The 23570-nt window shown below is 55.6% G+C and overlaps 8 protein-coding genes across 8 annotated transcripts; 2 read left to right on the top strand and 6 right to left on the bottom strand.

The window, feature by feature from the left end:
- Positions 1–315: 315 nt before the first annotated feature.
- On the bottom strand, positions 316–3669 carry EV422DRAFT_548291 (uncharacterized protein). The gene is made up of 13 exons (XM_053071649.1): positions 3037–3669; positions 2886–2966; positions 2717–2810; positions 2524–2650; positions 2341–2456; positions 2237–2275; positions 2100–2159; positions 1992–2033; positions 1766–1927; positions 1467–1681; positions 1305–1385; positions 990–1238; positions 316–929 (listed from the first exon to the last, which is right to left on the bottom strand). Exons 1-13 carry the CDS (start codon positions 3178–3180, stop codon positions 726–728), a joined length of 1614 nt encoding a protein of 537 aa, XP_052920729.1. The 5' UTR covers positions 3181–3669; the 3' UTR covers positions 316–725.
- Positions 3670–4040: 371 nt separating this feature from the next.
- On the bottom strand, positions 4041–6229 carry EV422DRAFT_548294 (uncharacterized protein). The gene is made up of 3 exons (XM_053071650.1): positions 5941–6229; positions 5456–5531; positions 4041–5385 (listed from the first exon to the last, which is right to left on the bottom strand). The coding sequence occupies exons 1-3, from the start codon at positions 6146–6148 to the stop codon at positions 4326–4328; spliced, it is 1344 nt and encodes a 447-aa protein (XP_052920730.1). The 5' UTR covers positions 6149–6229; the 3' UTR covers positions 4041–4325.
- A 182-nt stretch (positions 6230–6411) lies between these two features.
- Positions 6412–8229, top strand: EV422DRAFT_548297 (uncharacterized protein). Its single transcript, XM_053071651.1, has one exon. The coding sequence runs from the start codon at positions 6642–6644 to the stop codon at positions 8091–8093; it is 1452 nt and encodes a 483-aa protein (XP_052920731.1). The 5' UTR covers positions 6412–6641; the 3' UTR covers positions 8094–8229.
- Positions 8230–8759: 530 nt separating this feature from the next.
- Positions 8760–11444, top strand: EV422DRAFT_572463 (katanin p60 subunit A-like 2; the record flags this gene model as incomplete). The annotated part of the gene is made up of 12 exons (XM_053073128.1): positions 8760–8918; positions 9001–9071; positions 9211–9328; positions 9399–9471; positions 9551–9834; positions 9901–10267; positions 10364–10446; positions 10539–10616; positions 10703–10804; positions 10879–11044; positions 11123–11254; positions 11317–11444. 12 exons carry the CDS (start codon positions 8760–8762, stop codon positions 11442–11444), a joined length of 1761 nt encoding a protein of 586 aa, XP_052920732.1.
- Positions 11445–11626: 182 nt separating this feature from the next.
- EV422DRAFT_510321 (uncharacterized protein) lies at positions 11627–12343 on the bottom strand (the record flags this gene model as incomplete). The annotated part of the gene is made up of 1 exon (XM_053068919.1): positions 11627–12343. One exon carries the CDS (start codon positions 12341–12343, stop codon positions 11627–11629), a length of 717 nt encoding a protein of 238 aa, XP_052920733.1.
- A 2994-nt stretch (positions 12344–15337) lies between these two features.
- EV422DRAFT_610914 (kinase-like domain-containing protein) lies at positions 15338–17436 on the bottom strand (the record flags this gene model as incomplete). The annotated part of the gene is made up of 5 exons (XM_053073866.1): positions 16394–17436; positions 15900–16311; positions 15648–15734; positions 15498–15571; positions 15338–15472 (listed from the first exon to the last, which is right to left on the bottom strand). The coding sequence occupies exons 1-5, from the start codon at positions 17021–17023 to the stop codon at positions 15338–15340; spliced, it is 1338 nt and encodes a 445-aa protein (XP_052920734.1). The 5' UTR covers positions 17024–17436.
- Positions 17437–17451: 15 nt separating this feature from the next.
- EV422DRAFT_548321 (DNA mismatch repair protein Msh3) lies at positions 17452–22045 on the bottom strand. Its single transcript, XM_053071652.1, has 6 exons — positions 19918–22045; positions 19726–19829; positions 18804–19645; positions 18563–18717; positions 18164–18465; positions 17452–18070 (listed from the first exon to the last, which is right to left on the bottom strand). The coding sequence occupies exons 1-6, from the start codon at positions 21840–21842 to the stop codon at positions 17760–17762; spliced, it is 3639 nt and encodes a 1212-aa protein (XP_052920735.1). The 5' UTR covers positions 21843–22045; the 3' UTR covers positions 17452–17759.
- A 199-nt stretch (positions 22046–22244) lies between these two features.
- Positions 22245–23296, bottom strand: EV422DRAFT_548327 (uncharacterized protein). Its single transcript, XM_053071653.1, has one exon. It carries the CDS (start codon positions 22809–22811, stop codon positions 22326–22328), a length of 486 nt encoding a protein of 161 aa, XP_052920736.1. The 5' UTR covers positions 22812–23296; the 3' UTR covers positions 22245–22325.
- Between the last annotated feature and the right edge of the window lie 274 nt (positions 23297–23570).

The following is a 23570-nucleotide window of genomic DNA, read 5'->3' on the forward strand; positions in this document are numbered from 1 at the left end:
CCATTCATTTTCGAAGCTCGTAAAAGTCCTTCTGTGGAATTGTGCGAGATCGAGAGAAAGGGGGAAGCAGATATGCTATCGCCACACCCATCCCAAATACTGTCATTTTCACCTCCACCGTCGAGTATCCCACATCTTCAACCTTCCCTTGGCCCTTAGGGACAAAGCGCTACTAATCCAGCCAGTAAAGTGGTTGTATGCAACGTCCAGCGTCCTGCCTCATTCCATGTCCCGCTGTCCGGCATCAAGCCCGGTGCAAAGTGTGAAAGAAAGGACAATCCGTTTCTTTGCCTTTGACGGTTGAGTTTCTGAATGCACGCGCTCCCAAGCTTTCGGAAGCTCGGAACAATGGACATGAAGGTCATATTGCGCATACAGAATGGACCTCAGGAGTTCCAGCGCTTGTCGACCTTCCCATCCTTCTTTGGCATAGCCTGACGAGCGGCTGCCACCCCTGGTTCTTGGCGTCTCACTTGAATTGACGGCATCTGGTATGAAATTATCGGGCTGCACTATTCGTGCTTTAAAATGGTGACACTTTGATAAGTTATACAGGCAGAATCAAGCGACGATGTCCCTATGGTATACCTAGGCACACGCACAGCGAAAACATAACGATGGGTCTTTAGCTCCAATGGGGAAGGGTATCAAAGACCTATCTTCCGAAACTCCAAAATCCAAAAATGACCGCGAAATGAAGTGAAAAAAACTTGCGAGACCTGATCTTAGAACCCGCCGGAGGGGTTCTTCGTGGTCGGGCTCGGCGGTCCCATTATCATGTGTTTGGTACTTGCGTTAATAGTTCCTCCGGCTCCCGGCAAATTCTTAGTGCTGGCGTTAACGCCGGATCTGGTGCTAGATACTGCTCCTCCGTTTTGAGCAGACTTGTTGACCAACGCACGGTTCTTCTTGATGGCGCCAGCGAATGCCTGTTTAGAAAACATTAATTGATTGTTCAGCATCATACAAACACAACCGTCGCTACGTACCTTGACCATCGTAGCGAAGGTAGTCTGCACTTTACTCAACTCCCAAATCAAACTGCGGCGCTCCAACGATCCAGACGCCTCGAGAGATCCAAAGTCTAGCTTGGTCAGCTTCTCCATCTCCCGCGCAAGCGTCAAGAGCGGAAGCGCGACAACGATAAAGACAGCCGCTACAAAGGCAGTCACGGCGATGGCGATTCCAATGACAACGCCCGTGCTGCGTTTCTTGGCAGCTTCGATCTTGCCGTAGATCTGCATGGAAGAAGATCTGGTAAGGGTGGAAGGCCAAAATCTGATACTGTATCCTTCGAATTGTACCTTTTCACGAGGAATCGCAGCAACGAGAAGAAGCGGGTACGAGGGGTATGTCTGGGCGCCGGCCAAATCGATTCCAACGATCTAACACAAAAATAGAGAATCAGCCTCCTGTCATTTCGTATGCCCGACAGCGCGCAACAGCAAAACGACGAAAACACATACATAGTGGGTACCAGCAATTTCGACTTCAAACGTGGTTTGCGCCTTTCCGGCTGCGACTGCACCAGCGAGAGTATATTTCGACTTGATGAAGGTCTGGAACGCAAGCGCGTCCTCGTTGGGGTAAGCAGTATCGTACGTGGTCGAGCTCGCCGTCGCGTTCATGACCATCCCGGTGGAAGCGAGGATGTTGAATTGCGGGTCGAAGAGGGTGAGCACTGGAATCGGCGTGGGTGAAGGTTAGAGCGCAAGTACATGTAGGTCCTCTGGGACCGGTCGCTAGCAGCCCAGTCTCAACGAACCTGAGTCCTCGGTTGGTCTCGCCTTCAATAGGGCAGTGTTCCACGATGTGGCAGTCTTGATACCCGCGGCACAAGTGTACGCTGGGGTTTTGTCGGTCGGGTTGAGGAAGACGCTCTTTACAGCGTACGAAATCTGCTGCTTGGTGACTGAGTCCTTATACACTGTTACATAGAAGATGATGAGGAAAGATGGATAGAAAAAACATTATCGGAATGCAAGCCATACCGATGAAACTAGTCGTAGGGACGAGACCCAAGTTGATGTACACTAACGAAAGTTATTCGCGTATTAGGAATACTTCCGACCGAGGAGAGGAAATAACGGCGTTCTAACCTGAACTCGGAATGGTAAGAGGAAAAGTACCGTTCGGCAGTGGAACCTTCGGCAACCAAGCTGCGTTAAATACGGCAGTGTCAGTCCTGTGTCAATCCTAGTTCTCTACGACCTTTCACGAAACTCTTGTCACTTACTGGTCTGGTCGACGACAATGCCACGCTGTTGAAAGGGTGCTGAGGCCATGACGAATCTCGATGAGTATGTCAGTTTTGACAGATATATCGCATATCGGACTTACTATCATTGTCCGTGATCGCTGCAACGGTGTCGGGATAACCCGGAGGCACAATCAGCTGGATGATGCCCAGGTTAACCGTGGTTTTGTTGACGTCGCGGATTCCTAACCCGAGGTTCCTGATACGAACGCATGTAGTCAGTGAGGCGGTTTCAAGGTACAGAGCGATTGAAAGACCATGCATACTCGTAGCCAGCTCTCCATGATGCACGCAAGCAGACCACTCCATCCAGGCTAAGAGCGGCCTTTGTGGCGCCATAAGTGGAGATTGTTTCGGCGAAGGCCTCGAGATTGGTATAGTTGTCCTTTTGGGCTATGGATGGACGGATGAGACTTTTGAAATGCATAGTGAGCGGGGCTGAAGAACAACGGTCGTTACCGGAAAGGAGCCAGTTCGTGCTCGCAGGGATTCCTGCCAAGATAGTAGCTACCGGCTTTAAAGGGTTGACGACCGTTTCCACTTGGTATCTGACCTACAGGGATCGTTGGGAATGAGCATTCGGTAAAACACGTCGTCATCATGCGCCGCGAGAAAAAATTATACATACGTTGGAAAGCAGCGAGGACAGATATTTGTTGGTCACATCCTGCGTGGAGTCCTGACTGGCGTTTTGCAAGATGTAGGTATTCTAGAGCAGATGAAACCCAAACGGTCAGCTCGTTGCAAAGTCAGCCTTGCACCCCACAGTGGAGGCATACCGGAAGAATGACACCAATGAGCGCTAAAGCGACCAACACAGGCGCCAAGATGGTGAGAGGGACGCCTGGGAAGAGTTTCTTCGTCTCAGTATGGCGCGACTCTTGAGCGAGCTCAGCGACGTTGGCTTCTCGGCCTTCCTCCATGTTTGTCGACGATTGTTAGTGAAGACAAAGTACTGTAAAATGCTTCAATTAGCAGGGAATGCAGCAAAGCGGTGGATTGAAGGTGGATCAAGGGTTTAGGATAGTGTATGAAAATCGCAAGACGGGACCCGGCCCTTCCGCAAGGTTTTTAAGGAGGTGGGCGAGCGAAGGGTTGCTGTTGATCCCCTGTCAGACGTAACCTCGCCCAAGGTGCATGGGCGGTGGACGGGTCATGCATGCCTCCTCGACAATTCATCCCAATGAAGCTATGAATTAGGTTTGTTGGACGCCAACGTTTACGAGACGCGGGCTAATGGAAATGATTGCCAAGTCGCTGGTGCCAAATATAGGGCTATTCTCGGCTAAACCCGGCGAAAGGTGGCCATTCCTGGCTTTCGCCGAATGGGTGAGCTTAACTAACGCTTGTGGGAGACAGCCGGCGGTGATCCAACCTTGAGCGGTTTTTTCTTCTCAGCCCCTGCAAACTCGTCGACTTCTAGATGCTTCCATTGTTATCATGGGTCGTCATTCGAGCTGTGGTGCTTTTTGCGTCGAGTCGGAGCCGCGCTGTCAAAAACCGTCAGTGGAATTAGTAATCATGCCTGTTCCAAGTCCACGACAAAATCGAACGAAAGGTACATGTTCTACGTATATGTGTATAATGACCATCATTGCTCGCTATACTTTTGGCTGCGCCCTGCCATTCCCCATGCTCTTTTCCGGTTCGTACATCCTGAACGCCTATGAAATCGACGTATTACCGTGGACGTACATCGTTTGAGGCGAGAAAAAAGCTATTGACAGCAGTGCACATGCATGCTATCCATACATTCCACAATATTTCTGGAAGACGGTCAAAGCTCGAAGGAATGCGTTCTTGACACGTCTTGACGTCGTCCAAGAGATAGCCGATTTCATTAAAGGAGTAAAGGACGATGATTCATAGACAACAGAAATGGGAAGGGCCTCGGGTAGTGTTCGCCAAATTGGGACAGAGGGAGGCTTCAAGGAAATCAATGATGTTCTCCTGACTCGCAACGCAAGGAAGAAAGCGGGTTGGAGGGGGGGAAGAGTAGGCGAGTAGGCGCCAACATCAACCTTCCACGCCGGCTCTGGATTCTATCCGAGGGATTACCCCTCACCCCTCAATGGAACGCCCCCCAATCGTCCCCCAATCCACCGAGCGCACCCACCGGATTCGCCGCCGCGGCCCCCGCTTTCGTCGGCGAAACCGCACTACCCGTCGCCGTCCCGAACCCTACAAAATCCGCAATGCCCGACGACTGCAATTTCTGCTGCTGCTGCTGTGGCTGTAGTGGTTGTTGTACAAACATGTTTTGGAAGGGTTGTTGTTGAGGTTGGGGTTGTTGATTGGGGGTTGTGAAGAGGTCTTGGAATTGGTTGGGTTGTTGCTGCTGTTGTTGTTGGGAGAGGGCGGGAGAGGCGGGTTGTTGAAATTGGCTAAATGGTTGGGGTTGTCGGGGTTGTTGGGGCTGCGGCTGGGCGCCGAACCCTGCGAATGAGGATGCGCCGCCGAAAGGTTGAGGGGACCCAGCGGACGGTTGTCCAAACGCGCCGAAGGAGGCGGGGAATCCACCACCCTGCTGCTGCTGCTGCTGCGGCTGCTGCTGTTGTAGTTGCGCAGGCTGGCCGAACCCGCCCCCAAATTGCGGGAGACCGCCCAAAGCGCCTAGGCCGTTCATTTGCGGTGAGGTATTGCTGGTCGGGGTGGGCTGCTGCTGCCCGTACAAAGACAGAATGGAGTTTTTGACATCTTTCGCGGGGGATGCGTTTGTGGATGTAGCCGGTGCAGAGCCTGAGGACGGACCAGAGAAGACGTCAAACAACTGCTGAGCGGCGGATTGAGGTGCCTGCTGCTGCTGTTGTTGTTCTTGAGGCTGTTGTTGGGCGGCAGAAACACTCGGCTTCGGAGCCGCCGCGCCGGGCGGAGGGGCAAAGTTTGCAAACGAGGGCTGGTTGGCGACGGGACCCGGTTTGGCGAGACGCGCCATGGGAGGCGAGGTTCGCGTAGTCTGCACGGCTGTGGTGGTGGGTGCGACGCCTTCCACGGCTTTGAGAGTGGATGGGTCGGGCACGGGACCTTTCATGGCGTACTGTTTGCGCTCGTATTTTGCGCGAATGAATTGGTCGATGCTGCTTTCGGGAGGTGTGAAGTCTGGAGGCAGCTGTTGTTCCCAGTATTGACTTGGGGAACGAGGAGTGTAAGTATGAAATAATTCAGATAATGACATGCATGTTACGATGAGCAGCTTACTTTGCCTTGCCGTTGCCCCAGCGAACCATGTTCGCAATCTGCTCTTCCGTCCATGTATCCAAATCTGCTGACTTGACTGTGTGGGAAAGAAAAAAAGGCAGTAAGAAAATCGCAATGAAAATTGTTCATGAATGACGGCAGAATCCTGCTCGTCCGCTCGCGGATGTTGGGCGGGGGTGGGGGAAGCGTAGCTCGCTTCGCTCGCCAAAGATACGACGCCTCTCTCAGGGTCGTGGGAAAATGGGAATTGCCGACGTTTGCCGCCGAGAACTCGCGCCGATCGCCGCTTATCGCTCGCGAGAGGGCGTTCACTCTGGTCGGCCTCGCTCCGCTCCCAGACCGAACCAAACCTCGCTGGGCTCGAGGCTCAAGCATCTCTGCGCCTCCGGCACACTCCTTAAGCATCCCCTACTCCTCTCTTCGCTCGCCGCAATCTCACTACCGCTCCGCTGGGCCCCATTCCCCCATCGCTCCTCCCGGCTTACCCTTCGATATATGAGTCCCCATATTCCTGTGGTGCCCCGAACATCTGATGCAAAAGAAGATGCCCAAGTTCCAAGAAGCCCATCTCGGGTCCTTCTTCCTGCAGTCAGCACATTTTCTGTTATCAGGCCTCGCCATGAGTTCCTTAAGTATTTTAGCGTTCCTGTCGTTTCCCGCCTTGTCGTTCATGCGTTCTGTGCGGGTGGACATTGTGAACGGTTGTTGCTGGTGCAGTTAGGGAGGCTGAGATTGGCGTGGGAAAATTGGGGATTGGCTGGCGGATGCTTTCAAGAATAACGCCGCTTTGGGGTCGTTCGAAGCAGCTGTTACGAATGGTTAGGAACGTTGGGGCGTAGGGGGGTGAGTCACCCTCACGTCGCGGTGTGTCATTCGTGCAGGCGAAACTCCGCTGCAAAGAAACTCTCAGTATCAGAGAGCTGTTTATTGGGACCCAACGTTAAGTCAAACGAGGACACCCTATCAGAAGAATAAACATCGTCGCGCGCTTATAAGCAGCTCCGCTCGCAACAGAAGTGCGAGAGTCGCCCTGTCAGGGCCAAAGTAGTTGTCATACCAGCGACTCCAGCGAGGATCTTGACCTCCCTTTCAACCGCCAAAGCGAGTAACATCTAGTTGAGTCGTTCCCAACGTCTTCCCTCCAAACGCTACAAACCCCAATACTGCGCCGCTTTTTTATGCGAAAATGCTACATGCCTGGCCACCTCCATCACCCCTCACCAACAACGACCACCATGTCCGCCCACCAAGACCCTCAGACCGCAGCACGTCTGCGTCAATGTCGAATGCCATCCGCAGCCTGGTAGAGCAGTTCTCGAATCAGGCAATCTCCGCACAGCAGCAGGCGGCATCAACCAAGATTCTCTCCCGCTCACCAGCTTCCGCTCCGCAACTGCCCACATTGGTCCTCAACGATGGGACAGTTCCGATGCGTGGGGACGGCGATTTAGGGATAGTCTTGAACGCGGGGAGAATCGGAGACACACCACGTCCTAGGTCAGCGACGGAGCCGACGTTCCTTATTCCACCCACCTCCCAGACCCATGCTGGACAAGCAGTCCACACAGCCCCAGCAGCGGAATCCCCAACCTCCCTCACACCCCGTCTCCCGACCACCCTCCACCCGCCATCCACCACCGCCGAACCCACAGCCACCCGCCGCAACTCCCGCTCCCTCACCCCGCAAAACTGGTACACCACCTCCGGCACCCCAGGCTACAAAGGCCACCGTCGTGTCAGCGGTCACGGCCACGGGCACGGTAAGCACCATGGCAGACGGGAACGCCCTCAAGAGGAAGAAACCCTGAACCCTTTCCAGCTGTTGGAGCGTAGTGGCGCTGTGCGCAGACGAAGGGGACGGGCTTGTGTGCGGGATACGGACGTGACGTGGGGTGTGGGTGGTCGGCACAGGAAGGGGGATGATGCGCAAATGCAAACGCAAACGCAAACGCAACAAGCCCTCGTCGTCTCACCCAAACCCTCCTCCCCTCCTTCTATTCCGATCCGTGTCCGAAGCCTCATCGAGACAATTGAGGAGCGCACGGGTGGGTTCAAGCGGTCGAACTCCACGGTGAGGCTTGAGGATGCGCGGGAGGTGCATGCCGGTGTGGAAGGTGACAGTGTGGCGGAGGGATTGAATGAAGCGATGGATGTGCCGTCTCTGCCGCCGCTGCCGCACCCGCCGTTGGGTAGCGCTTCCTCGTCTTGTGCGAATCTTACGCATATCACCGCCCCGCCAACCCACTCGACCAGCACCGACCCGCCTGCCACATCCAGCATGCAATCATCCCACACAACCACCAACGGAACGCATGGCATCTCGGAACCAGCGACAAATTCGACCACCCCCACAATCCCGTTCGCGACGTTATTAAGACATTGGCGCACAATCGACGGCGGCCACGGCGTCGATGTCTCGCATGAGCAGCGGCCGGTGACGGAGCATGACCATGGGTTCACTGGTAAGTCATCAAACCTCCCGAATTCACACCGCGCACGTTACATCCGGACTAACATCTGTTGTGATCTTTTTAGTGATCAGCCACCCACCCATGGAAATCAACCACAGCACCATCCACGAGCTCAACCTGCACTGTCGGGATTGCAAGTCGATGTTTTTGTTCAGGGCTGCGCATGATTGTCTGCACACGCCTTCCCCACAACTATCACCAGCTGGTGGGGGTGTGAGGGATGTCCTGATCGAGCGATGTGATCATGGGCACGGAGAGACGGAGAGAGGGCAGGAGGAGGGGATGGGGTTGGAGTGGTTGCGGGGGACGCGGGGGGAGTACATCAACATTGCTTGTTGATTAATGTTTACTCCATGTGGGCAGAGCTGTATTGACTTTTTTGGGGGGTGTTGTGTCCTTGGTTATGGTCGTGAAAATGTATACGTGATCTGTTTCTGTATGTGTTGCCAAATAGAAAAGTCTCTCTGAGCCTTATCACACCCGGTATCACGAAAAGAAATATCGCACCCAATGGTGTTTGCGGGCTGTATAGATAAATCAGGATCAGGTTGTGCCATCAACGACCATGCATTCGCTCGACTAGTGCCCCCATCCCGCTCGACCCGCGGGCATCGTTGTAACCACCACCAGCCCCGTGGCTCATTTGTAGCATTGAGATCTACTCTGGAAGCTGTGGAAGTGGCAGGCTTTGGCAGTCACAGTGAAGCAGTGCCACTCTTATCGGGGTCCACTGTCCCGTGTCTGTCCGAACGTCCATGTCCCAGCCGGGTCCCTTTCTGACGCGAGGCCATTTTGACGCGTCCCATACACCCTGCATTGATGCACAAAAGCCCATGTCTGGCTCTCCCGACCCTAGCACCCAGAGCAGGCTCCAAGCATCTGCACAGAAGCTCAAACCCCTCCCTATTGCCCAGGACCCGCACCGCACGATGATGCAAGGCTCCGACATGTCCCTGACCCGCATCAAAGCGGCCAGCGAGGCCCGATTAGCAGTTGAGTTTGAGTCCGTCTCCGCTTTCGGGATGAATCCCACCTAGGGGCCGGCGGTTCTGACGCTCCACTGTCGTTCTGCAGGAGGAGACGCGGACGCAGCAACGGCAGCGGAACTTGATGGTGCTTATACTGGATCATCTGGAGGTGCATGGGTGCGTACTCACACCCTTTGGTTGGGAGCGCACGGCACGTCCCGGGGGGCGAATCGAATGGACCTCACGGAGAGACGAGGGGAGCATCCAACCGCGAACGGCGCATTAACAGTGGGCGAACATATGGTGTGGGTTTTAGGTATATGGAGACGGTCGAGAAACTACAAGCGGAATCAAACGTCTCCCTCCGCAAAGTGCAGGTGGCGGATAACGTCGATCTGCTGCATGTGTTGCAGGTGCCGTTGCGTTTTGCCATCGTATATAGGGGGATCCGGCTAACGTTGTGGGTGTGAAATGAAACTCACCGTTGGAATCGTGGGGGCGTAGGAGTATGAGAATTACTACAACATCAAATTCGGCAAACCGCCCAAACTGACCCGCAGTGCGGCTGGGAAGGACGGTACGGTCTGGCTGCAGGCATGGGGGAGTCAACCCAGAGCCCACACTCACCCACTCCACTCGGCATTGCATATGGATAGAAGGAACAGCGAAACCAAAACGCCGCACGCCCCGCTCCCAACCCGACCTCACCCGCACCGACGACACACCGGTGGAGCAGTACCACCCCTCTCTCGCGAAAGTGACGCGCGGACCACGGGCGGCGATTTCGAGGGCTGTTGAGGGGGATGGAGGTGGTAGGGCGAAGGCGAAGCGACCCACGTCGGCGGGGCGGAAAGAGGATGCCGAGGGAGGTGGTGAGGGGTGGAGTGGGATTGTAGGGACCAAGGTCTCTGAGAAGCCTGTTGCAGTAGCCCTAGATGAGGTAAGGTTTTACATCCCCCACTCATTCCACGCCACATCCCAACCCTCACCCAACTTTTACCAACAGCCACCCAACCCCACCCCCGAGATGCCCACCCACCCCCGCCTCCTCAAACCCCTCCCCCACCTCTACACCCACCCGGACCTCTCCGCCCTCGCCGCCACCATCTCCCGCGACATCTTCACCACCAACCCCTCGATCCCTTTCACCGCCATCGCCGGGCTCGCCCGGTCCAAGCGGCTGCTCAAGGAAGCCGTGGTGTACCCGTTGAAATTCCCGCAGCTGTTTAGCGGGATCTTGACGCCGTGGAAGGGGATCTTGCTGTATGGCCCGCCGGGGACGGGGAAGACGATGTTGGCGAAGGCGGTTGCGACCGAATGTGAGACTACCTTTTTCAACGTTAGTGCCAGTAGTATTGTTAGCAAGTGGAGAGGTGGGTAGTTGAGCGAGGCGTGCGTTCTTTTGGGGGTGCGGGAGAGGTGGACGGTGAGGCTGAATGGATCCCGCCTCTATTCGATTTGCTTCACAGGCGACTCGGAAAAGCTGGTCCGGGTCCTGTTCGAACTGGCGCGGTATCATGCGCCGAGCACCATCTTCCTCGACGAGTTGGAGGTGATCTTCTCTCATCGTATTGGGCTCCTGTTTACGCCATCTATTGGTTGGCTTACTCTAAGCTATGCCTACGCATTCTACGCCTCAAACAGTCGATCATGTCCCACCGCACCTCCGACGGCGCCGAACACGAAGGCAGTCGACGGATGAAGACCGAGTTGTTGATACAGGTAGGGGGGGAACGAATACACCGTAGGACTCATCACGCTTCTTGAAATCTCAAAACTACCGCTAATCGCTCACTTCCGTCGAACAGATGGACGGCCTCTCCAAAACCAACGAGCACGTCTTCCTCCTCGCCGCGTCCAATCTGCCGTGGGACCTCGATATGGCTATGTTGAGGCGGTTGGAGAAGCGGGTACGCGTCTTTAGTTGTCACTCATTCACCAATCTGCCGTTTGTCTACTTCGCTGACGGAATAAACCTGGGCAGATTCTGATAGATGTCCCCGACGCACCGGCGCGAACTGCAATGTTTCGCAACAATCTGCCTGCGTGCGCGTCTGAAGCGGCGGTTAGCGCACCAGGGGCGGATGCGTTCTCGGCGTCGTTACCGGTGGGCAAGTTGGATTACGATAGGTTGGCGGCGTTGACCGAAGGTAAGTTGCGGAGCCACGATGTGAACGAGGGTTGTGGAAAATGTGAGGCGGGCTAACGAGCAGGTGTTTCGTATGTAGGGTATTCTGGGTCGGACATCAAACTGGTGTGCAAGGAAGCGGCGATGCGGCCGATTCGGAAATTCTTTGATGCGTTGGATGCTATGGACGGTGACCTAGGCGGTGGGATCGATAGGGAGGCCGCTGATGCAGGTAATTACTTGGTCTTGTATCCGCAAATCATGTTGTTTTCTGATTATTACCGTGTCATGTAGGTGGATTGCAAAGAGACCCGGTTGAACAAGCGGATGTTGAGGCGGCGATAGGGAGCACGCGGCCGTCATCGAATCAGGCGCTTGGGGACAAGTATCGGGAGTGGCAGGAGTCGTTTGGGTCGGCTTAAAAATGCGGCGTTTGCTGTGAATCAGGTGCGGCGTGTTTGGGGGGCGAAGGAAATTGGGAAGCAGGGACCAAGCGCCGGCGCTAGCGTCCACGTTGTATTTTTCCGTCGAGGCATCTCCGTTTACGTATCTCCTCCCCTTCTGTATATGCTTCTCGCCGTATGGATGTATACCACCTTCGGACCTAGATCCAATCCATCTCTCCACGCTCAATCATCCTCGCGGCCGCCTCGCACAATATTGGCACAAACACCCGACTTCCCAACTCATGCGTTTTACTGTTCGAATAGTCCACGAATCCTAACATGATGGTGTCGGGCGTCATGTATCGTTCCGTCACATTACCGACTATGGTATTCGTTGCATTGCCAGGACCCTCCACGACGCTTAGGTACAAACGATAGTCAATCCCGGGATGCTGGTATCGAAAGACGACGGAAGCGCTATCGGGCCGCTGTTCGAGGACCAAGTTGCCGAATTTCACGCCAATGTCGTCGACGTTGACGTCTTTGGCGTTTTCCTCAGGGCGTGAGAGAGAGACTTCAAGGTCGTAAGGGCGGGAAGTGAGTACGCCCGTTGTAAGCTTTTGGATGGCGGAGGTGTTCTTTCTGTGCTGATTGTCACCGTTGGCAGGCTTGCCAAGGGTGGTGGTGCTCTCGTCGCCGCCAGTCGTGCTTGTGAGGACAACCGGCCTGTTGAGACGACGCTTGTAGAGACCCCAGGAGGCGGTTGGGGTGATGAGCGAGCGGAAGGTAGCCGGTAGTTGGGCGGCGGCGGGGAGAGTCTCGAGACGACGGTAGTGGTAGGCGGTGATGAGGCCGACAGAGGCGGTTGTCAGGGTCAGGATGGCGAACGGTGTGCGCAGGCGGCTGGCCGACCGGAGGGGTTGCTGTTGCTGCATATCCACTACACCTATACATATACACCACCACTGAATTACCTACAGATACCACCCCTGCTGCTGCTGCTGCTGCTGCCGAAGTTGCAATGGGGTCGCTCCCAAAGAGGGAAGCCGCCGCTCCTTCTAATTGAATTGAATTCAATGACCGTGTCACGTGGCAGAGAGTGCAGATCGCAACAGCAAGGCTGAGCGCAACCGCATAACGACCCTCGACGGCGCCTTACCGCGCAATCGGCTGCAATGTCTGGAGACAACCCGCGTCCATCAACAAACGCGTTGGTCTAGAAAGCGCTGTCCTGGAGGTTAGAAACCTACGGATCGCAAAAGAGCGTCGATAGCGCGACCCGAGAGATACTCGGACCCCGCACTTGAGACGCACCTTTCCGCACGTTCAACGACCCCATTTGGACGGGTCAAGTCGCGGGATACGAAGACCTGGAAGGAGGGTCAAAATTCCGATTCGCCGACCGAGGGACTAACGTTTGCGAACCCGCGTTATCTCCGGACGGACTTGCCATGAAGTTCACCAATGGCGTGCTGAAGAAATGTTTGTTGGGTGCATTTGGAAAGAGCAGCTCGGAACTTGCCTGCTTGCAGGCATGAAACCCGTGTTACGGTTGTTCAGGGATCTTGATCACTTTTTCGGATGATGGAAGTGCAGGTCGTGAACAATCTGACAATCAAAGTAGCTCTGCTGGCCATGCCGTGGCTACGGCCGATTGGATACACCTTGGACAAACCGCGGACCGCCCAAAGCGCAAACCAAGCGATCGTTGCAGGATCGCATTGGTCTACCAGAGATGGTTAAGAGGGGAAATGAAGAGCGAGGTCAGCATGGCGCACCAGTTCGGCGAGCGCGCGTAGCGTCTTCGCATCAAGCTACCCGCGCAGCTGCTGATCACAGCAAACGAATGAACGCTAAAGGGTCTCGACGCAACGCCAAAGGACTTCTGCAGAAAGCTTCCAGAGGCAATGAACGGGTATCTATGCGAGTCCGTGCTTGTACCTCGTGCAGCTTCTGGATGATGAGATCCACACTTCGGATTCTGAGGTTGTCGAGATGGACGAGATGCGAGCCAGAGCAGACGCTTTAGCGTGGCTCGAGCCCGAAAGCTGGGGCAAGGAAAGTAAAGGCACGATTTGCGAACGGCAAAGAAGGCAGGGGACGGTCTTGCAGGATCGCAGCGCCCGGGTATACGGAAAGCGGACTTTAGGGTCTCGTTCAACGCAGAACGCGGGTGCGCGGGGGCTGCCCGACCGGAGTCGTCCCGGCCGGCCGTACATTTTGCTCGTGGAATGCTCCCTCAACTGAAACATCTTTATGAGCTCCGGCGAGGTTTGGCCGCGACTCCGGGCAGGGTCCCGACCGCAAAGCCTGCGCCCAATTATGACCGAATGCGTGGTTCCGCAAAGCGGAACCCGTTATGTTTGTCGCTAGCGATGAAACTAGGAACTGCCGGCTTCCGCAAAACTCGACCCGTATCAGGTATCGAGCGCAGCGAGACACCATTCGCCATGTGTCATCCGCCATCCATCCACAGCCCAGTATCCTTGTCAAGAGCGAAGAGAGAAGCATCTCACACCATACTTCCTGTATCACCCCCTTCCTGGATGTCGCTCGAGCGCCTAGCATGCTCATGTTCGCCACCGAACAAGGAAAGAGCCAGACATCTGCGGAAAACGGACAACAGGTTGGCGCATACATGCAGCGGTGTCGACTACCCCGCAATTCTGATTCGGACGCACTGCGCACGAGTAGGCCCGAATCTGTCCGGGAACTACTTGAGACCTGCGCCGTGGAGTCCACGAGGATGCGCTGCCGAAGATACGGTGATACATGAGGTAGGCGATGGGATTTGTGCTTTCCTCGCATCATCTTCTGTGCCCTCAGTACCCCAGACCCGTAAACTCGCACTTTCCGGTATCTTTTGATAGCCACCGTTCTAGTGTACTCTCTTTGCGCTGAGTGCTCGATTTTGCTGCTGTGGTACATGTACATGTTCACGACACGAGGATCCTAGGCACTCATATCCTGGGCTTGAGCCAAAGTCGCATGGGGAAATTCACCGATGAACGCAAGCAGGAGCTGTGGGGGCAGTTTCTCAATGTGAATGTAAGTCTGTATCCTTTTGCGCTTATTTCAATCACCTCGCTGAATGACGGATTGTAGGACAAGGTCTTTATTCACGGTGCAGAGCTACATGCCTAGCGTAGCGCAGACCGGAGGGAAAGCGTCGACGCGTTTTACACTTGGAGATGTGTCGGCGTAGTCTTTCCGGATATCACAACCGGGAATAATGGCAACGGAGGCTCTCTCACATCGCATCTTGGGTATGTTTTGTGTGCGCACCGCTTCGCTCTCCTAGCTTCTATGTGTACCGAAGTGTCTGGAGTCAGGTAAGTGTGGCGCGGCACTCTGTTTCTTTGTGGACTCCGCATCCCCTCCTTAGGAAACACTGTTTGATAGGTGGGGAGATGCTTATGAAACGCGACCGACATTGCTGGTATGTTCCTTTGATGGATCATGAACCCGTCTCTTCGTTGCCCGGAGTAAGTACGGCGGGCGAAGGTTTGGTTTCATTGTAAAACTATTCTGTGAGTGGACGTGACCCTTACTTACCCCACGATTTGGCGGATCAGCCTCCATGGTCCCCTTCGGCAGCTGGTCGGAATATGCAAAATGGCATGCAACCGGGAGTGCGGGAGGATCGGAAATGCTAGAGGAAGCTGGGGAGGCCCGAGAATGCAAATGGCATGCAACGAGGAGCTGGGGTGGAAGCCGGGGCTGCCGAGGAAATCATTGCGAATGCAACTTTAGAGCTCTCGAATATTTTTTCGACTCTGTGTCTTGAGGGATGATGGATGCTCTCTAGCGCGCGGATCGGGACGCACATCTCCTTGAGGGCGTGTGTAAGGAGGGAGTGAATCAACGTACGATTCCTCGTCGTTAGTGTGTCTCTTGGACGCCACAGCAGATATCCGACCCGCCTAACATCAGAGATTTCGATGAGGGGATGGAATCTGGGCTCTGGGAGTGTACCGGTGATAAGGCATCGAGTAGCATGGAGTGCGGAGCGCGAAAAGGACACCCAGTTGGCCGCGGCGGTCTCCCGGATTTCTCGCGAAAATCTGTCGGGCATCAGGAAGCACGTACCCCCGCGTGCTCGAGCAGAGTACGCCACTGTCGCGGGTGTAAAGGCGTGGAAAGACTATTCTCCGCCAATACGACTGAATTACCACGTCTGCACAGGTAAGACTGATCGCACTTTCGTTCAGGACGATCCACCACCACAGCCGTCCTTACTTGACTCAGGTGCACCACTCATATCAGTTTTGCCACAGGGCCCTCTGGAGTCTTTCCCGAAGAACCCGGGCGCGAGGATCAGTGAAGCTTCAAAACAGGTCGAAGCAATGAAATACGCAACCAGAGTGTGACGCGTATTCAATTCAAAAGAGATTAAAGGAACGGGAGCGCAAGCCAACATGCAGAGGAGCGTACGCATGATGCAACCGTCAAACTCGCTGACGAGCAAACTGGAACAGATCGATTCCGCACCTTCCTCGTCATCTGAGGTGTCCGGAAGAGTCCTGAGAACCGTCGCGGAGTTCTCAGGACTCTTCCGAAAAGGAGGAAACTCGGCCTGGGCTGCGTCGTCCAGTTCCCCGAGGACGGCTTCCCGCATCATGCTGTACAGGGCGGAGGCGGACGGGCGGGCGCGAGGATCTGTGGAGAGGCAGGCGGAGGTGATGTCGCATAGCTTGCCTGCAAGGTTTGGCTGGCGTAGGTGCTCGATGTACGCGCCCACCACGTTGAGGTGTCCGGCGAAAGAGTCGTCCCCCTGCCCATCCTCAAAGTGCACGATTCGGTACTTGGGGTCCCGCTCCCATTTATCTCCCACCCGCACGCGGTTTTCCTTGCGGTAGTTTCTGAATTTGGCGGAATCCTTGCCCTGGGCTTTCCCTAAGACCTCGAGGAGTACGCAGCCAAGAGCGAAAACATCGCTCTTACGATTGGTGATCTTGTCGCGACCGTATTCCGGGGAAGCGCACGTCGCCGTCGCCCCTGCGGCGTACGCGGTGGTTCCGTCTCCGCAGATACGCGCCACTCCGAAAGTCGATGTAGATGATGGCGTGGGTGTCCGGATGGAACAAGATGTTGGATGGCTTGATGTCATGGTGGATGATCGGCTCCGGGAGCGAATGGAAAAGAGCGAGCGCATGGCAAAGCTGCAGGAAGATGGTGCAGTATCGCACCCACTTCTCTTGGCTCGAGAGCGCCAAAAACCAGCGGACTTTGGTGGTGGGATCCGAATCCCCAAAAAGCAGATCGGCTAGGGAGTTGTTGCACCACGGGAACAAGTAGGTCTCCAAGACAGGGGGGCCTCGCTTCTTTTGTCGCTGTGCCCCTCCCAGGAACTCCAGCGTATAGGGGTGCCCTCGCAAGGCCGCGTATATCTCTATCTCGATGTTGATGACGGGTTCCCCCTTGGGAGTCGTCGGTATCTTGAAGTACGTTTTCCTAGCCGCTCTTTCTCCGTACGGACCGGTGACTGCCTTCACTTCCCCTTCGCGGCCTTTGAGCTGGCGGGTCCCGCGAATGAAGCCGGGTACAACCCAGCGCAGGGACTCGTTTTGCTGCACGATGATGACATCGTTGGGATTGAGCTCGCGCAACCTCATGGTGCTGTGGATATGTTATAAACCAAGTGAATTGTTCTGCTCATCAAAAGGAGGCGTTTACAGTATGTACATGCAACAGGTTTCCTTACATATGTATGTGGACGAGTGGGTACTAAAAATGGACACGATCGTTTTGGCAGCGAGGGGAAGTGAGGCGTCCAAGCACATCTGCGGCGATAAAGGAAAGAGAGGGCTAGAAGAAGGTGGAAGGCTATTTAAACCAGGTCGTGGCTCACGTGACTCCAGCCCACTTCGGGACCTTCGAGCTCGTCTACGGTCAATCCGACGATCGCCGCCCGCCGAGACCGCATGTCCAAACCATCATCTCGAAAAGATTGAAGCCGATTCCCGTTGTTAGATTCCTCATTGTACGGCGGCGTCCTCGCGTGCCAATCAGATTGTTTGGTCCAGTACAATCTGATCGTCTGGCTCCATATTATTATGATGTATTCCCTTCGAGTTGTTCATTCATGGAAGCGTATAATACGCGCGATTGACGTTTGAGTGCGGGAACGCGTCGCTCATTCCGCTGGGCAAAAACCCTCTGTCAAAACGGCACTGCTTTGCTTGGCTGTCAAGAATACAGGTGTCGGGAAGTTGCGCAGATGTGTGTCTACTGCTGCTACTCTTCCTAACCCTCCCACGCTCAAAGTCCAACCAACCTATGTACCGTACATATGCGAAAAAGGCGCCACAGCCAAGAACAACTCCAACCTTCGCCAAAAACGCAAAAAGACTACGTACTGGCCACCCCATCTCCGCTCCCCCCGCTCCCATCAACATCCCTCCTAAACCCCTCCAAAGCCTCCTCCACCGTTCCCCCAAACACCTTCTTGACAAGCTCATACCGTCGTCCCTCGCCCACCCCCGCTCGGCTCCGCCTCGCTCTCCTTCCCTCAACAACCCGCTCAAGCTCCCTGGCTTTCTCACCGGCCTGCGCGACGATCTGCGCCGGCAAGTTTGCCAGCCGCGCGACGTTGAGGCCGTACGAGCGGTGCGCGAGGCCGGCGGTGAGTTTGTAGAGGAAGACGATGGTGGGTTGTTGGCCTGTATGCATCGCGTGGGCCCGTGAGTTAACACCCACCCACATCCGGGCAGAAAAAAAACACGTATACACCGCAATAAGAAATGAACACCTACCCTCCCCCTGGTCAACCTCACAGAACCCCATATGACAACACCTCATCCCCCCAAACTCCGCCGCCATATTCCCCAGCACCGGGTAATGCGTCACGAAAAGCGTCGCGCAGTTCACCACCGTCAGAAAATGGGCCAGCACCGCGTACGCAATCGCCGTGCCGTCGTGGGTGGAGGTGCCGCGGCCGAGTTCGTCGAGGATGACGAGGGAGCGTGGCGTGGCGGTGCGGAGGATGTCGGAGGTTTCTTGGAGCTCGCGCATGAAGGTGGATTGGCCGGTGGCGAGGGAGTCTGAGGCGCCCATTCTGGGGCGGGGCGGGGGGGAATCAGAATCGGGTGTTTAGGGATGAAAGCCCAGGGAGAGGGGGATTTATCTCAAACTCCGACATCCTGAAAACGCACCTAGTGTAAACAGCATCAAAGATCCCCAACCGCGCTGACTTTGCAGGCACATACGACCCGATCTGCGCCATGATCGCAATCAGCGCCACCTGCCGCACATACGACGACTTGCCGCCCATGTTCGGGCCTGTGATCAGTAGACATCGGCTGTCCTTCTATCCCCGTATCCGTATCCATATCCGTAGAGTGTGCTTCGTTAGCCAAAGTACCTACGCGGGGGAGAAAGAGATCCCCAACATACCGTCAACACAACATCATTGTCCACAAACCCCTCCACAAGCCCCTCCACCATCGGATGGCGTCCCCCAACAACCTCGACCCCTTCCCCAAACACCGGCCTTACATACCCCGGTTGCCCCGCCACCACCACAAGCGCCCCAAGACAATCCAACACCGCCAACCCGCCCACCACAGACCGCAACCCCTCATAGCACCCCGCAACCTCCGCGAGGAAACTTAGGTAGGCCTTCTCGCAGGCGGCGACCAGGGACTCCCGTGCGCGATCGCGGGCACGCATGAGGGAGATGATGCCGGGTGTGTGGAAACGGGCGAGGGATTTCGTGGAGGAGATCTTGACCCAGTCGTGGGGGACCTTGGATGTTTGGGAGATGGGGAGTTCGACGAGGTATTCTATCCCGGCGACGGTGGTATAGTTCAACGTCGGTTTTTTGAGCGTTTTGCGGAGGGTGTGGAGATGCTCTGTGAGGTCGGATTCGACCTTTGTGATGGTTTGTTGGTGGTGGGTGATTTCGGGCCATTTCGTTCGTGGTGGTGTCGCTTCCCCCTCTGCAGCGTCGTCTCCTTCCCCGTCATCGTCCACACCATCCCCGCCATCATCGACAAAAAGCCCAACCTTATCCCCCCTCCTCGCGGCCTCCTCGTCCAACACGCCTTTGAACCGCTCCACCTCCCTCCTCAACACCGGCAAGCTCCTATACACATTCTGCAACAACTCCGACTTGAACGTCGTGTATGCGTCCCGGGGGACGCAGGTGGTGATTTTCTCGAAGGCGAGGAGGGTCGTAAAGAGCTCTGCGGGGGAGATGCGGGCGTAGTGGATGCGGGCTATGCTGCGTTCTAGGTCTGGGGGGTAGGGGTGGGGTTAGGCGAGGGCACGGGGGGATGTGGGTGTGGGTGTGACGGGAAGATTGAGAATGGGGCACCTGGGAGTTGGTGGAGGAGTCCTTTGCCACGCATGACGTAGGGATCCTCGTCGCGGGTTTTTTCAAGGAGCTCCTCTACTGCGTCTGTGCGTTTTTGCAACTCCCTACAAAAGAAAAAATTACACATCCCAATTCAGCTCATACTTATTAACTGATGGGAGTTGGGCTGGGAAACGCGAAACCACTACTCACCCAACATCAACCAACGGCATCCCCACCCACCTCCTCATCAACCTCGCCCCAAACCTCGTCCTCGTCTGATCCAACACCCACCACAGACTCCCCCTGCGCCCTCCATCGTCCCCATTCTCAAACACCTCCAGTGACCGCAACGTATTCGCATTCAGGACCATATGCGCGACGTTACTGAACGGCGTGAAATTCGTGGTGAGGTACAGGGCCGACTGCAGGTTGAATTGGGTGAGGTAGGTTAGGAGATGGGCGAGGGCGATGATGACCCGTTTGGGGAGGGAGAGGGCTTGGCTGTACTGTTGCGCTCCCGATGCGGGTTCATGTTCCTTTCCGCCGTCCTGGGAGATTTTCTTATCGTAGAACGCAGCCAACGCCCGCCGCGCCTCGATATGCTCAACCATCCCGCCGCCCTTGATCCGCTCCACGCGCACGCCGTCGTCGCCGGACCCGCAGAGGTACCGCACCAGCTTCTCGGTGACGCTGCTAAGTGTCTCCGGGAGGATGATTTCGGTCGGGCGGATATGCAGCATGCGGGTCTCGAGCTCGTTGCGCATATGGTTATCCTCAAACTCGTCGAACACGATGTCGCCCGTCTGCAGCTGGATGGCGACGAGTCCGAAATGGACCGCGCCGGATTGGGTCGTGGGCACGTCTTCTACGACACACATCAGGTAGCTGGAGGCGCGGGAGTCGAACCCGGCCGATGCGTCGGCGTCGATGTCTAGGTCGTCGACAAAGGTGCCCTTTGTGTACACGTTCGTCAGCTGGCGCACGAACGGCGCGTTCTTGTTGTCTCCCGCGGCTTTCAGGGCCGCAGTCTCCATCTGCCGGACGATCCCGACTTTGTATCCCAGCTGCACCAACTTCTGGACATGCACGTGTAACCGATGGGTGGGGATCCCGGCGGTGAACATGCTGTGGTCCTTGTATGCGACGATGTTGAGCTCTTTTGCGGCGATCTTGGCGTCGTCGCCGAAGAAACGGAACTTGTAGCCAACTTCGACGACGAGGAGGCAGTCGGGGTTGGCGCGCTTGATGTCGAGGAATTGCTGCTCTAGGGGTGTGTACTTTGTGGCGGTGGCTGCTTTACTTTTTGCTGTTGCGCCTTTTTTTGTGGCCTTACCTAGCGGTTTGAACCGCTCCGTGATGGCTGATGATGGTTGTGGGGATTCGGCGTCGTCGTCGCCTTCGTCCGGGGTGCCAAGTGCCGGTTCTGATTCCGACAGTGCCCGCTCATCTACTGTAAACTTTTCCAGGAATCTGCTGCGGACCCGTTCGCGCTCGGGATTGGATGATGGTGGTGGTGCGGACGTTTCATGTCCGTCTGCAGATGCTAGGCCAGAAGCAGGGGCAGTCCCATTGGTATGCAGCACCCGCTTGTCAAATCGGTAATTCTCCCTCCGCAGCCGGTGCACGCCTCCATTCGTCGCAGACGAGGTGGCTGCCACTTGCCCACCATCGCTGCGTGATTCTGGTGTCTGCGTCGGTGCTACAGCGGTCGGCTGTACATCTTCCGCGGCCGCGTCGGCAAAGTCCTCGTCGTCCTCGTCATCAGAATATATAAACCGCCTCGTCAAACGGCCCTTTCTTTGTTTTGGCAATGGCGACTCCATATCTTCGCTAATGGCTGCAACAGAATTCCTACTATCCTCTGGCTCCGGCGTAGCCGACCTCCGCCGCTTCACTCCCCGGTTCTCGTCATTCTCATGAACGTCATCATTCTGCAAGCTGGCGGAGAAATGCAGACTCTTGGTCGGCGTCGGTATTGTTGGCGTCGAGGTGGTTGTAGTGACGGCTGGCGTGGGAGCAACAGTGTCTGGTTTGGGCCGAAAGAAGCTGGAGATGGTGGGTTGTTGGAGGAGTGTTTTGGCTTTCTTCTTCGCGGCGGAGGAGCCTAGGCCGGCGTCTGACTTTCGTTTGGACATGATACTTCAAGTTCGGGCGTGAGCAGGCTGAAGTGGACTATGGTATGGAGAGTGGGTATATCTGTACAAAAGCCTCTATAGCCTCTAAGTTATAGCGAAGGAAGCCGTTGAAATCCACGCCGAAAGGGAAGATGCGGAAACGGAGAGTGTGACGCAGCGAGTGTGACGCAGGGAAAGTGCGCCGCGTGTCCGATGGGCCAGACACTTTTTCTCAACACAACACTCAGAGAGAGTTCAACAAGAACACCGCACAGAGGACCGTAAGGACAGAGCACAGAAATGCGCCAATGGCCGGAAACGCAGGTGCTGCTGATACAGTAGATGCGCAGTATGCGATAGCCCCATAGAGGTTTGTCTCGCTAAGCCCACCTTCACGATACATACATTTACAGGATACAGGGTACGCCAGCGTTCCATTATACTGTTTCCACCCTCCCGCCACTCTCCTTTTGTCTTCCTTCTTTCTCTACTCAAAATCTACATCTACGCCTTCAAATGCACGGCGTCCAATCCCTGTTCCCTGTGTGATTCCCTGTCGAGCCGCCTTTGCCTCCGCTGCCGGAGCCGATGACACCCATAGCAGACCGCAGCGAGAAACCTCACACATCCAATAATGGGCAGCACCACATACACGATCCAGAATACAGGGTCGCTAAGGTACGCAGCTTCATTGTGACTCGGTCCTCCTCCTCCCGCAAACGGAACGCAGGTCTTTGTTCGCGTGTCGCAATAATAGCCGTGGGTCCATTGCGAGCGGTCTGTGGTGAGGCTGTCGTGGGGTAAGAGGTCGCATTCGTGGCCGTCGGGGAGCGTGCAGGGATAGATTGGGCGGGTGTATTTGGGGATGGAGGAGTTTGCGGTCGCTATTGCTATTGCTGTTGCTGTTGCCGTTGCCGTCGGAAAGTAAAGTTGGGTGGTGTTGGACATGGTTAGGTCTGAATTGGTGGGAGGGCGGAGCGGAGACAACATGCGCTATACTGTATATACCGTTCCAACCTCCCTGTCGGAACTCTTGTGTATACGGCAGAGGCTGCAGAGGTCTTCACCGAGGACGAGAGCGGCATGGAGTCCAATCTTCATACACACCGCTGCTGCCTGTGATCAGGGTTGCCAACTCGCCGTCGTCGCCGCTTGGCATCTTTGGCAGTTTGATGACAACACGTGTCCCGACTCCCGGGTCTTAGGAAGCTCTTAAGCTTTCTTCACACGCGTCTCCCGGAGTCCCGGCTTCCGGTATCAATGTTGTCGTTGGAGGCCGTCAACTCCAAATCCCGTCGTTTCCGGCAAGACCCCGAGCTTGCCTGGAGGGAAGAGATTCGTCCAAAAGATCGCTCACTAGGACGCTCCATGCGTGCAAGCGAAGCGAGCTCCCCTTGTGCTCGAAATTCCATTTGTTGATGGAAAGAGATGAAATTCTGCGAAAATGAATGAAGCGACACTGCAGAGCCTATTTGGTTTCGACCACTCGGACAGTGTCTCATGAAGTCAAAAGGAACATTACATCTGTCAATGTACAGTACGTATCCCACTACCTCGCCCCAATCGCCGTTTCGTCTTGGTCGCCTTCGCTATCGCTCAGGCTCCCAGAACGAACCAAAACGGATCGGTGGGCACTATCAAAACCCGCTTTCAGTGACTTTGCGCGCTTTGTGAATCAGCAGGACCTGCCCCTCGCCCGGACGAGGCATCAGCAGTCAATGTCCTATCCGCATGCTATTGCACCGTAAA

Source organism: Fimicolochytrium jonesii (assembly GCF_025526975.1).
Source record: "Fimicolochytrium jonesii strain JEL569 chromosome Unknown EV422scaffold_46, whole genome shotgun sequence".
In the NCBI taxonomy this organism is placed as follows: Eukaryota; Fungi; Chytridiomycota; class Chytridiomycetes; order Spizellomycetales; family Powellomycetaceae; genus Fimicolochytrium; species Fimicolochytrium jonesii.